General features: G+C 38.4%; 1 protein-coding gene across 1 annotated transcript in view; it reads left to right on the top strand.

Annotated features, from left to right (window-relative positions):
- Positions 1-14,126, top strand: part of PCNX2 (pecanex 2) — a 156,032-nt gene that overhangs the window by 119,955 nt on the left and 21,951 nt on the right. The window contains exons 26-27 of the mRNA XM_027657281.1: positions 8,594-8,847; positions 13,209-13,442. Coding sequence (XP_027513082.1) covers positions 8,594-8,847; positions 13,209-13,442 — 488 coding nt within the window. The remainder of the gene's footprint in view (positions 1-8,593; positions 8,848-13,208; positions 13,443-14,126) is intronic.

The following is a 14,126-nucleotide window of genomic DNA, read 5'->3' as shown; positions in this document are numbered from 1 at the left end:
CTTATTCCACTCCTCCCTCTCCCTCTCCCCTCCCCTCCCCTCTCCCGATGATACTATTCCAAGAATAAGAGAAAGTATGTAGTTATTTTTTGTGTCCTCTCCAACATGCTATGTAAGGAAGTTTCCTCCAGCATTCAGAATATTTTGTAGAGATGTTATGGGAAGAGAAACTAGGAGTGTGATTGTTGTTACTATGTTGCTTGGCCTGGAACAGAGAAGCCTTGTAGGATTGAATGAAGGAATTGACCTTAGAAAGAACAGCTCAAAGAAGTAGCATTTAACATACCAACTGAACCTCACTGCCAGAGAAACCACATGAATTACAAGCCTGCTTAAGGATAGAGTAGGAGAAACAAAGGAGTCCAGTGGGGAACCAGACACAAGCCAGATAAGATGGATCTGCCTGATGCAGGCTGTAATAAAAGCATAATGGATGCCAAAATGTGAGTGGTCAGTGTGACCAGTGGAGACTTGCTGAGGTGGTGTGCTGACGCCAGAGGGTTGTTTGTGTCTCCAGGTAAACCATGAAGGCTGATGTACTTCAGATAAACTATTATGCAGAACCACCCTCTTCTTGTAAGATATTTGGTTCTTGTGTCAACAAGGAGCTGGGCTGCTCTGGTTGGGGCCATCAGCCACAAGGGTGCCCAGGCACTCGGGCACTGACTCTTGAGTGAAAGGAGCCAGAAGGGCTGAACGGAACTCAGAAGTTCCATGAAGGGAACCAAGGCTATTCTAAGGAAATTCTCTGAAAGCTGAGACTTAAACTCTTCCTTGCAAGGCATTCTTTGCTCCTTCCTTTGAGCAGGATTGCTGCCTGCATGGACAGGAACTAGAGCAAGCTTCCTCAAAGCAGCACCGAGAACCATCCCCTGTGAGGACTAGGCACATTCTTCCCCATTTCAAATCTTGCAAATGGCTGGTGTGCAGTACAACTGAATACTGTAGGATTTTTTTTCTGCAGGAGTGGGAAAGAGTGTATGGAACTGCCCTGGAAGAACCTGATGGTTTATAAAGTCAAATAGCAGTTGTTAAGCACAAGACTCATTTCCTCTGCTTTGGGCATCTTACATTTCTATTTTTAGATGTCTGGTCATGCACTGTTTTTTACATAGGACCCTGATTCCTTTCATTGTACAGAATGGTTTCCCACAAGGGGGAAAAAGGACAGAGGAGGAACTTGAAATCTGTAATTTCTGAGCTTTGGCTGCTTAACTTCAATTTCAAACAAGTAATTTTAATTGAGGGCCCTAAAAATCTGCTGTTCCTTAAATAGGAAATCTGTGTTTGCTTTGGAAACGAGTGAATCACAACAGTGTTCTCTGTGCCTGTGACTGTTTTCTGTTCATGACTAAACCAAAGGCAATATTTGCATTGTGGAGCTCTGGATTTTCCTATGGGTGTTTCTCATTGTGGTAGCTGAAAAGCTGTGCTGGCAGTGCTGCTACAGTAGTGCCTGAAGAAGGGATCTTTCAGTCTTCTGAATTTAAGTGTACAGGGGCAGGATGTACTTACAGCCTCCTCCGTTTGCAGTCCAACCTAATAGAGAGTCCGCATTATAAGTGACTGATCCAGATGCCTTTCTAGCTGTATGTAATAGAAGCATTTGTTTCAGCTTTTAAATGAAAAAAACAAACCCAACCAAACCCCTACAGGCAGGGTAAGAAGGTGCAGACTGAGCAGACTGAAAGAAGAGAGTCAGCAAAGCTGGAATTCCTTTCATCCATCTCTAGTCCTGTTCATATTAAGCACCTTGTATGAATTAGTTCTTCACTCTCCTATTCTATGGACAGGGAGGGGATGTGCCTCCGTTGTGTCATTCATCCGGAGTATAAAGTCAGGGGGAGGCTCAAGACCTCCAGGCATTGAGAGGAAATGCCTGACTCCTCCTGCATGGAAAACAAAGAGAAGGTAGTAATGAGCTGAGACTAGGGTAAAGCTTCTGAGGAGCTGCAGGTTGGTGCGGGGGAATTGAGCCCTTCGGTAACCTAACTCTGCTGTCTGTGTTAGACCACAGCAGTATGCTAAAAGCAGCCTGCCAGAAGAAATACATAATGTATCATTTAATTTGAAAGGAAGAGATGGGGAAACCAACAATCAGGGAACAAGCAGAAAGAATGTCAAAATCTCTCTCTCGCATGAGTTCCCTGTAGAAAAAGGAAGATTTAAAATGTTTTCCTGTTTAGTCTGTGTGTCTGCAAAGTGCCTTTTGGAGAATATTCAGTTAGGCATTACATGTAATGCCTAATGTAATGAAGAAACTACTTACTGATGGTGTTGCTGAAGTCTTGAGGAGCTGTTTTCTAACTCATGCACAGTATCCTTCAGTCTTGTAATGCACTTCTACATCTCTGCTGTGATTTTTTTGTTACTGCATGTTGCACGTGCAATATCCATGCTTCATTGGAACTTCATTAGATGGATCAAGGCAAGAAGCACAGGGCAGAGACAGATGTAATTGTACATAGTGGAAGGCAGCTCTGGCAGCAGTATGGCATCGCCTGTGGGGCTTTCTCTGCGTTCGGTAGCTTATTTCCCACGCAAAATGGGAAGCCAGTTTAGGACATACGCTTTAGACACAGTAATGATGTCTAAGAAATAAGGACAGTTACTCATTTCTGCAGCATATGTGTATGCTGCATAGTTTTATTAAAGTAGCAAATACATTACCAGTGCAAGGAATATTTATTGGTGTTTGATTTTTGTCTAAAGGCGCTGTAGCACTAGCAAGAATCATTCTTTATTTAAAGAGTGATTGCAACTTTCATTTCTTTGTACAAATCACTTCTTGCTGTTGGGAAATAAAAATGCCCACCTTCATGTCTTTCCTGAGACCACTCTTGAGGTATGTTCAGTGTATGTACCAGACCATTAAAAGGTATTGATAAATTACAAAGAGTTCAGAGAAAAGCAGCCATTTTAAACACATCCCTTGGGAGAGAAGGTTAAAACCCAAAAGTACAGTGTTTGTGGGAAAGAACAAAGACAGAGAGACAGAAAGGTTGGAAATACTAGAGGCATGGACAGAAAGGATGTAAAGGGATTTCTTTAATCTTGGTGATTTAATTGGGAAGAATGGCATGAAACAGGGAAGAGGATACTTTATGTTGAACGCAGGAAATCTGTGATGTACAAGCCTTCCTAGGTGTACAGTGATGCTGCAATGGTGGAAGCTGTCTATGAATTTCAAATAGGCTTTGAATAGTTTCTGTAACACGTACTAGAATAAATATTTCATGTCTTTTTCCCTTTCCTCCCTTCCACAATTTTATATGTATATATGGGTGCACTGGAGAAGACTTCTGGAAGGAAGAAAAATAGATGCACTGCAGTCTTTTTATTGAGAAAATGTCTTTGCCAGAAACAAAATATTGCATCTTGATTGCACTCCAAAAGATGTGACCTGAAAGGTTTTTGTGGTATTTCATAGCTGCAAGTTTAACAGCCAACATCTTTGGAGAATGCTTTCTTCCACCTGGCCTTTCTTAATGTGTCTCTGTGGACCAAGGAAAGGAAAGGTTTCTGAGGAGAAAGGATGCCTGTTATAAGAGCAACTGATCTGGTTTGAAAACCACATTATTTTCCAGGCGTACAAGTACCTGAAACAGTTGAAAACCAAACCACAGTTTTATAACTAGCAGCTTTGATGTCTGAGGAATTGATACTCATTTTTAAATCCTGAGGTTTTCCTTTGAAACAAGCTGAGACTATCAGAGCCTATAAATTACTGTTCTTAATCCCAGTTCCACAAGCGAAAAGAGCAGGAAGGAACCAAAACAGTCACTAGTTTCCAGCATGCGTCTAGTTCTGGGGTTCATAAGTTTCCATTTGTGAGCTCAGTTCACTCCTCTTGGAAGTATTAGGGTTTTGTGTTTCTAGAACTATATCTGATGTGTATTTCAGGAGAGGATGGCCTTTCAATGGCTGTAATTATGCTCCCTGTGCTTCTTTTGTATCATAACTTGATGCTTATTAAGCTGCTGTCCTGAGCAGAAAAAAAATGTTGGGTGAGCCCAATCCATCAGAATTTGGGAATACTCATGTTTGCTGCAGAGCTTGTTGGAGCAGAGTCATGTAATTCCACAGTAATGCATTTGTTTGTAAAATATTTGTGCGTGTGGTTTTGCCAAACAAATAGTGAGCAACCAGGCTTTTTTGTGGAGTTGTCTGTGAAGAGATCGCTGCATGGCCTACAAAAGGAGTTACCCTGGGCTTCAGTGCTTCTTCGTGGCTCCCATTTCCATATCCAGCTCCATCTCTCAGGCTTAAAACCTATTTACATTCCCTAGCCCAAAACTGGATATTGGGATCACAGAGTTTAAAGTGCCTAGTGCAGGAGAGTGATTCATGATGATCTTAACGTCTGTGGGGTGAGGTTGGTGCAGGAGCCCTCTGAGCCCTTTCTGTGTACATTTGCACCAAAGTTGCTGATATGTCAGCAATCCTCAGTGCTCAAGCTATCGCTGCCTTCAGCCACAATAATTAGTCACCATTCTGGATGTGTTGTTAAACTTAAGTGTTTTATGGAAACTAAAACTGCTCCTAGAATTGTGTGGTTGTGTTATGGATTTTTCTTTCTGGTCCTTCAGAACTTGAAAAATGCTTTTCACTCACTGAGTTTTCAAAATTGAATTCAAAAGCACACACTATGGTTTCACCCTTAAATTCTAGAAGGCTAGATGGTCATTCATTTAGGTGTATTTTATGTATCCTCTTGGAGCAAGATTACAGTCTTCAGTTTCAATTTTCCATTTCCATTTAGGTCAGATCACTCTGGCAGAGCGCAAGTCAGTCCTCAAATCCTGATGCGTCAGGAAAATACAAAGAGCTCCAAGTTCTCACCCTGGTTTTCTCCTCAGATCACAAAGGCTGACCTTGCTTTATTCAGCTGGCACAGGTTTTTTACACTGATGGATTTTTGGCAACCGTCCAGTGTTAGATACTTTACAAATGAATTGATCTTATCTATACTAGCAAGGGTCAGAGTGAATGACTAAACTTCAGTGAAGTTCACGAGCTTGTTTTCTTTCTACTGCAGAGAAAAATGTAAAAAAAAGTGTTCCCTCAGATTTAGAAATTACTAATTACCAGTGAAAACATTTCCCTGTATTTTAATATTTAATGGTACTACACTTAATTATATTGCAGAACTGAAGTGCACGTTCTGTTCCCTGCTCTTTGGTATTATGAATAATTCTCTCAGAGGTGCTTGAACTTGATAATTTTTTGAGAAGCAATATAAAAAATTGTCATTTAAATAATCAGTTTATGACATACACAAAAGCTTAGGGTCATCCTTCTGTAAAAGATATACACAAATGCTTAACTTCATTTAATGTGTCTTGTCCTTTCTGGCTCAATGCATGAAGCTGAGCTCATGCTCTTAGTCTCTGCGGTACCAGAGTCTAGAGTAATGAGCCAAAAAGGATTGATGTAGGCACTGGTAAATGAAATTTTTCAGTAAAATGCCAGTCTGAGATTGAAGTCCAGCCAGTGCATTATGGATTAAAGAGAGGCTTCATTAAAGGTGAGAGAAAATTACTGGCAGTCTTTCTAGAACTAACTACAAAAACTGGGAGGGAACCAACATGTACTTGAGCATCAAGCCTGAATGTTGTCTTTGCAGACTTGAGTCCCTTTACTAGATGTCGTTTGAAAATACTAATCAGCAGATGATGCTAGGAATGAGGATTTGGTGTTTTGTCAAGAGCACTGGCCATGGCTCAGATTACACCTTTAAACTTAACAGGGATACCTCAGAAGCTGTGCAAGCAATAAAGACACCAAATCCCCAAGGTGGTAGTACCCAAGTCCATCAAACAGCTTTTGTTAATCAAGTGCATGTTTGCCAGATGTTGAAGAGCACATTCTTTGGAATAAATCCGTAAAACAAACACATGAACTCGTTTCATTGGTTCCCAGAGCTTTTGTAATAACAGAGTCCCTTTTAAAATGTCTCTTGCTCCTGAGGTTCAACATTGATTGCACCCACTGTAGTATAATTTTAACTTTAGTTGATTAAAATTACCCAGCAAAGACGACTTAGAGACATTTTATCCTATTGAGTTAGCTGAGAATGCAAATATTGTTCTGGCATTATCTTCTGTTTGTTATGCATGTGATGACAGTTTCCTTTAAACATTTAGGGTCTCTTGAATTTGCCTTTTATTTGCCTTTGAAGCCTCTTTAGGCCCTGTATTTTATAAAATATGTGTTCTAAGAAAAATAGTAATTACGGAATCTACAGTAATAATATTTGATATTTGTTAATAAAGGTAATACAGAGAACACGTAGAAATAGCTATAGGAATATAATGTGATATTTTCATATCAAAAGAAAAAAATTTATTTAAGAATAGGGTTTCACAGATTGAGCAAAGCCATCTTTATTTCCTGAGGTTGTAAGGGGATCAGTGGCAGTTGTTCATTAGGCTTCTGTTTTTCATTTTTCATCACTTATAAATATTTGGCAATACTTAATTTAGCACCTGGCATGAAGATTTATCTTCTCTTAAATTCAGTGTAATACTGAGAGACCTTTAAACTTTCAAAAATAAACGTAACAGTAACAGCACCAGCATGGTGTAGTTATTTTACTCCTGCCAAGCAATGTACAAAGGAGTATGCTTTCCCTACTTCAGTTTGAGTACGATGTCTTTTGACTTGACTTCACAGAAGCATTCGCTGACCCAGAGCAGTTCTTGGGTTTTTTGTTGTGGAGGAATTAAGTGTTAATTCATGTAGAAATATGTGAAATATGAAGCAGAAGCAGTCCAGTTCATGCCCAGTCCAACTGGAAATGTCAGCTTAATAGGTCATGTTTTGTACTTTGTGACAGTGTTGAAAGGAAAGATGTTCATATTTGGGTGACCTGAAGATATTTCATAATTTTTCATATTGTTTATCCATGAAGTCTAAGGAGGAATGTGTATCAGTGTGCGAACAATACTGGGTTCACAGTATAAATTTGCATTCACAGCAAACTAAACAGAGATCACTGGAATATACTGGATCTTTTTCCCCCATCTCTTAAGACTACAACCCTGTTTTTTCTCACACATTTCCTTCAGATTTTTCTGTTCTTTTTTCTTGTATGTTTTTGCTTGCTGCATACATTTTAGAAGGTGTACAGGCAAAAAAAGAGAAGGTGATAGGCAATACTTAAGCATATTTTGTTATATTTTTAAAGGTTTTTCTCAGTGAGGAGAAAGGAATATTCTGAATGCATCTTCTGTTAGTACAAACTAAAGTTCACAGGTTGTTGACCAGCTGGTTGTGATGGGACTAGGATAGACAGTCAAGGGCCCAGCAATTGTCATGCTCTTCAGAAAGGCCTTTGGGATGCTGCTGTGCTCCGTGCTCTCTTTTGGGGTACTGGCACTCTGCAGAGAATTGGAGCTGGCATTGTGTTCTTTCCTGGTCCAACGTTCAGATGATGAACATACCTAAATTCTTCTTCCATTTACAGTGACACAACAGTTCTTTGGGTTCTGGTAGGGAGGGAATTATAGCTGTTAAACTGCAGCACAGTGTCTAGCATCTTCCTCTCCTGTTGAGACTGTTTGGAAGCTGATGGGATCAGCAGTCCGTGGGGTGATACTCAAACTCTGGCAGAAGGGCTGTGCATGACATGTGTAACCTGCATCATAGGAGATGGCCTTGAAAGATGGTTTATGTACAAACTCTCCAATAGCCTACAGAGAGTAATTTTAAAAAGATGCAGAAATCATGAACATAAAAATCATGTGTTTTGAGACTACTGGGGGAGCACATGGCAGTCTGCCTCAGCTTTTACTAGTAGTGCCGTACATGGTATAGAAGCCACATTCCTAGATTTCAAATCCCCAAGGGCTCAGCTTGACTATCTAGTGTGCGCAGCACAAGCTAGAAATGCAGAGTCTGCATTATTGTTTCTGCATCTGCCTTATGATTTCTTTTTGAGCTAACATATTTTTTTTTAGAAAAATTTACTCTGATCTAAAGCTTGTGTAATAGACTAATTAGACAGCTGCTCTCTTCTCATGATGTACTGCCACTAGTGCTATTCATTAGAGATGTTTGATCCAGAGTAGCTTGTACTCCAGTGGGAGAGAGAACAACCCAGTAGATGTTATTTTTGGAATCTTCTTTCCAAGATAGTTTGCTAAAACCCAGATTTTACAAGTACTCTGACACACTGTAAAATCTTTCTTTGTGTTCTTAATGTTAGTTGAAGAAGCAGACTGAGACTTGGATCAATTTGCTTAGTGTGCCTTATGGAGCGAGACTCTTTAGTGTTGCTTCCTGGTGAGTTTTTATTAAGGCAGAAGCTGTGGTCTGTAGTTTAGCTCAGTTCAGAACCCAACGCTCAGAATGTTAAATCAGGCCCTTTTGGCTTTTATTAGGTGATAGTAAATAAATAATGTACACCTCTTTATTTGCTGCTGCACATGGATCAATTAGCACATCTAATTTGTTGCCGTGGCTCTTTCTTTTAGATTTTTGCTAAGTGCTTAAAGCCTTCAAACATACTTTGAATTTCAGCTTGGAAGAAGTCCTTTGTTTCCTCCTCCCCCAGTAACTGGCAGCATACTCTCTCTTTCTCACTGCCAAGGGACATATTGCCAGCAGAGAGAAGTGGAAGCTATAACAGAAGGAGATGAAGACAACGAAGGCTGCTGCTGTTGTAAGCCTGGGCACTTGCCTCACTTGTTATCATGTAATGCAGCCTTTAACCTCCGATGGCTGACATGGGAAATAACACGAACCCAGTACATCCTGGAAGGATACAGCATCATTGATAACAACGCTGCAACAATGCTGCAAGTGTTCGATCTGCGGAGAATACTTATCAGATACTATATCAAGGTAAACACTTTGGTAAAGTGTACATTATTCCTAGGCAGATTTGTCAAATAGAAGAAATGCTGGCTGTCTACAGAAGAAAGAGCATTTGAAATTTTTGGCTTTATGTTTATTCATCTGCACAACGCTCTGACAGGTGGACATCATAGAACCCTAGAATCATTTGGGTTAATCTTTAAATTCTTCTAGTTCCAACCCCTCTGCCATGGGCAGGGACACCTTCCACTAGAATAGGAATAATAAATCCATATCTCCCTTTGCTAAATTTAGTTCTGATCACTTACAGTTAGTACAGAAAATCTCAGGTATGCTTCAGCAGAAATCAAGGTGAGTAAACATCCTCTGGTGATAAAGTCAGAGGAAGCATTCTTACTTATATTGTTGCATTCTAAAAAAACTTCATTGACAGTTTGTTATTTCTTCTTGCCTTGGCCTTTCCAGTGCTCTTTTGTTCTGGGGAAAAAGAAAATAGAGATTAACAAGCATAAAGTTCTTGGGAAACATCTGAAGAGCTATTTCTCAAATGTACTTTTTTAGTAGTGCAAACTACCTTCTTACCTTGTGTTTTACATACATAGCACAATACATTTGAAGTTGGTTTATTCCACTGATTAAACAGCAGTTCATTTACATCACTTCTATGGTTGCACTGTTATTAAGACCACAATAACCACACAGATACTAATTTGTTGAAATAATTGAACCTTATAATCTAGCAAGACATCTTCATCCTCTGCCAAAACAACTCCCAGTCCAGCAAATGAAGAATTTGTTGGGCTTTGTAGTCTTCTACTGAAACAGCAAGAGCCAAATGCTGCTTCCTATGCCACTAGTATTGCCACAAAGCCAGTTACTAAAGTTCCCAATCATCCCTGACATCTCCTTTCTGCTTATATCTCTGCAATTATACCAATCTGTCAACCTCAGAGAGAGACCTGTTGTAAATAAGTTAATCACCATTTTTTGCAAATGAGCCAATGTAGTAAAAAGCAAGCTCATTACCTTACAAAACTGCTTTGATCATGCAGTTGATTACTTTGTAAAATGCAGATTGAGATTTCATAAATAATTTTCCAGGCAGTACAGCCTGGTAACCAACCTGCTTGTTTAATTAACTAATTAGACACAAAACTGCATGTGAGCATGATTTTTTCATTTTACAAGTTGGTTCTGTGGCTATAAATTAATTTAAAGCAAGGTATGTAAGGTAAAAGAACCCAAACAAAAAAAAAAAACCAACCCTTCTTTAAACTGTAAATTAGTATGTTGCTACTATTGCTTTTCTTTACTTTAAAAGGTAACCTGAATAACTGGAACATAAACTGATGCAAACTGACATATGACTCAGCTTTTGATGGTGAATGAGATTGAAAAAATCCCAGTCTAAGCTGCAATCAATAGACCATCTTATTAGTTTACAGCAGTGAAGAATTGTGCTTTGTAAACTAGAACTTTTTTTGTACCTTTAAATCAGTCAATATATAGAGGACTTGTGGAAAGTGTGAGGTTCATCACATGGGAAGTAAAACTTAACTGAAAGGTAGTTTAGGGCTTCTAGTTCTGGACACACCTGAGAAGCAGCTGACAAAGGTAAGATGGCTTAGACAAACTTTCATGTGATACAGGTGTGGTTAGTTGATCCTGTTTTGAGTAATAGGGATGTGGGTTAAATGATCTCCACACCACTGAGGTGTGGCTGTCGCTCCATCTCCAACATACGAAGATTTTATGTTTACTACGGATGGCTCCCAAGGTGTGAAAATTGAATCTCTTCTGCTTGGATTTAGTTGAGCCAGTACTACAACACTGCACTGACAGATCTGCGTTCTCAGAAAGGTGTTGATCCTTTAGTCTGCTTCTCTTCTTAGGGAAGGATGAACAGAAGATAATAACAAAAGATAATAATAACCTGTTGGCAACTTCAATATTAGCCTGGGCTGGGGCTCCTTCAGTGAAGGGAGAGTGAGCTGAGGAGATCTTTTCTTTAGAATGACACTCCCCAAAAGAAAGTTATATGGAGATTGTCTTCTCCTGTTCTTAAATTAATTAGTTTCTTCCATCAACAGGAGCTTTAAAAAGATTTGGTAAATTCCTTAGTACAGCCTTGGAAGGTGAGAAGATTGTTATGTATGAAATCAGCTTTTGTCCTGTTTCTTTAATGCTTGCCTCCAAACAAACAGTATTAGAAGCAGAGGTGAGAATTCATTACTTTCCCAGCTCTTTCTTATGGGGGACTCTTGAGTAAGACCCTATGCAGTTTCACTGTGAACATTTTAAAGCCCTGACACTTCGTTTTTATTGGTGTAGGAAACTAATTGTAAGAACTACAGATAATGCAGTATTCAGGTCACATCCTTATCACAAACTCTGAAAACACTTAGGCTGGAGTTTCTGTAGGAACTGCACTTCCATTGCACTGAGCACTTGAAGTGTTCCTGGTTTATTCTCTGTAGCTTACAATATTGTAAATATTATTTCTGAATTGTAATGTAGCTGAGGATGTACTTGTGCACAAAACATATCTTGGAAGAGTTACCAAGAGTAAAATTTAATTAGGTGACAGAAGTTTTTGCTGTTTCTATGTCTGATTGTGAGTCTGATTTTTTTTCCCCAGCTGAGATGGCTTCTTTGTAAACACAGATGAGAATAATAAAGAAAGCAAACTCTGTCTTGAAAATCAATGGAGAAAATGTATGCTTTGTTTTAGCTCTTCTATCCTTCAAGAATAATTACCATATTGGTCTTTTAAACAATGAGTTGCACTGAGCATCTTATTCCTAAGTCATATTTATTTCATTTGCAGTTTCATTGACAGCTGAGAAATATTTCTTCTTATAAAAGGATTTTTATTCTCCACAAATAAAGTGGGTCAGCTCCTGTAGTCCTTCTGCATATGTTTTGAAATCATTTCCTGCCCAGCTACTGTGATATTTTTCCCTTGTGCCTTCTCCATCTCTTCTCAATATATTCTTATTTAAACATCTTTTAGTATTCAAGAAGTCTGTATTTGCTGAGTGCTGTATTTTCAGCTCCTATTGTTTCTGCATGAATCTTTTCTAAAGAGTGTATTTTCTCCACATGCCAAGAAATTAAAGGTCCATCCTCAGTCTGTATCTGTCTGACTTGTCTTTTTCCTCTGAAGCTTAATTCTCCTCTTACTTGTATATTTTTTGTACAATTTGAAAGATAAACTGTGGAGAGCATCTGAGTGTTTTAAAAGGGCTGTTAGTGGTTCTGCCCTTTGTAATCCATCCTTTTTTCATTTTATATATTTATTTGCTTAGTAGTGTTTCCATTGACTGTGTAAAGTAGTACTACATCCTCTTCATTTGTGTGCACTTGCTCCTCATTTGCTTTGGAATCCAATTCTAAATTAATATATTAATATTATACTCATAAAACATAAAAGTGGGACTTTCCAGTTGATGGAAAACATTGGAACTTCTTCTTAAGCTTCATATTCTTTTGAAAATATGCTTTAAGTTTTATTTGGATAGATTTTTTTTAATTACTATTTTCTTTATTATTATTTTAATGTCTCCAGACACAGTGGTTAGAAGAACTTAGAAACTCAGGCACAGATATGAGATACAAGTGTTGCTGCTTTCTAATATTTATGCATTTGATAAAAGAGCTCCTGCTGAGTGCTGTTCCTCCTTCAGTGCTTTAAGTAAACTCAATTATATCAGTTACCAGCTTCTTAAACTGACATGTAAGAAAAAATCCATTATTCTTTACCAGCTGCACTGACAAATAACAAAACTGGTGCTACTGAATGCCAAAAGAAAACAGCAGTTAAACCAGGGCATTTCAGACCTGTGTCATACACATCTGTGACATCTTACCTTTATGGTTAAATCATGGTGGGGCTGTTTTTGTTAGAGAATTAGGAAAGCTTCATCACCATAAAACAGTAAGTCCATTGAGGAAAAAAGAGCCCTATTTTGAGCATATGATCATCTACTACTGTTTTTTTTCAAAATATGCCTAAACTGTTATCAATATTGCCTTCTTGGCAATAGACTCTAGAACCCCACTAGTATTCTGTAATTAAGATGTTTGAATACTAGAACTCTCTGTTCCTATAATTGTATTAATTTTCCTGTAAGGTAGAAGAGTATTAAAAATATTACTTCTTTTTCTGTCTGCTATTTAGATATTAACTGTTATCATCTTTCTAACTTGAACACTTTTGTGAAGCAATGATACCAAGCAGTAAAAAATATGAAAAATATGTACCATTATATTTAGTTAATGTGGCCCTATTTGATTTAGGATCACATTTGATTTATTCTCTTCTGTGTAAAATGTATCTGCTTTAATCAGAGATGAGAGTGACTAATGTTTGCACATTTTGTCAACAGAGTATAATATACTTTACAGCAAGTTCTCCCAAAATCCTTGACTGGATAAAAGATGAATCCATCCAAAAGATACTGCAGCCTTATGCGAAGTGGCATTATATTGAACGTGACCTTGCAATGTTTAACGTTAACATAGATGAAGATTATGTTCCATGTCTCCAAGGAATAACGAGAGCTAGTTTCTGCAGTGTTTATCTGGACTGGATTCAGTTCTGTGCTAGAAAAAGAGTAGAGGTAAGAGTCTTTTTTTTTTTAGTAGTAGTAGTAGTAGTAGTTTTAATTCTTGGAATAGAAGTTAAATGATGCATGGTTACTCTTTTGCTTGCTCAGGAGTAGTAGAATAAAATTTATTTAAGCTTTTACATTTAAAATAAAAGGAAAATATATGTTTTTGTGGAATGAAAAAAACATATTTTGGAGACTACCCTCATGCAAAAGCTAGAGTTTTAAGGAGTGGTAGTCTTTGAATACGGAACCATTTCCTTAATTTGCGCACTTCCAGCAAGGTTAATTTTGTCAGTTCTAGAAAGCATGGATATATCCATTGCTTGCAGAAGTACTGCTAAAGCTGGCTCCATTCAGGCAATGTCATTAGAGAATTACTGTTTCTTCAGTGTTGCCAGTGATTGGGTACATTTGCCAAACATTTGTGATGTCTGTGTGTCCTTTTCAAACATTTTGCTTATATTTGGGTACAGTTATAGAATGATAGGGAAGTGCATGGCAAACTCACTGCTAGCATAGGTCACCTCTGAGAGCTCGTAACTCAAATGTGAACCACGCCACAAAACCAGGTGGAACTGCCTCGCAGCTCTCGAAGGTCAAAGGCAGATTTACAGCTGTGCATTTGCATGCTTTGAGCCACTAAGATTACTGATGTCAGCAGTCATTTGTCAGAAATGCACTACTGTATTTCCA

The sequence above is a fragment of the Corapipo altera genome, unplaced genomic scaffold (genome assembly GCF_003945725.1).
Source record: "Corapipo altera isolate COAL_440 unplaced genomic scaffold, ASM394572v1 2c, whole genome shotgun sequence".
NCBI lineage: Eukaryota > Metazoa > Chordata > Aves > Passeriformes > Pipridae > Corapipo > Corapipo altera.
Note: the sequence above shows the minus strand (reverse complement) of the source record. Positions and strands in the feature narration are given on the sequence as shown.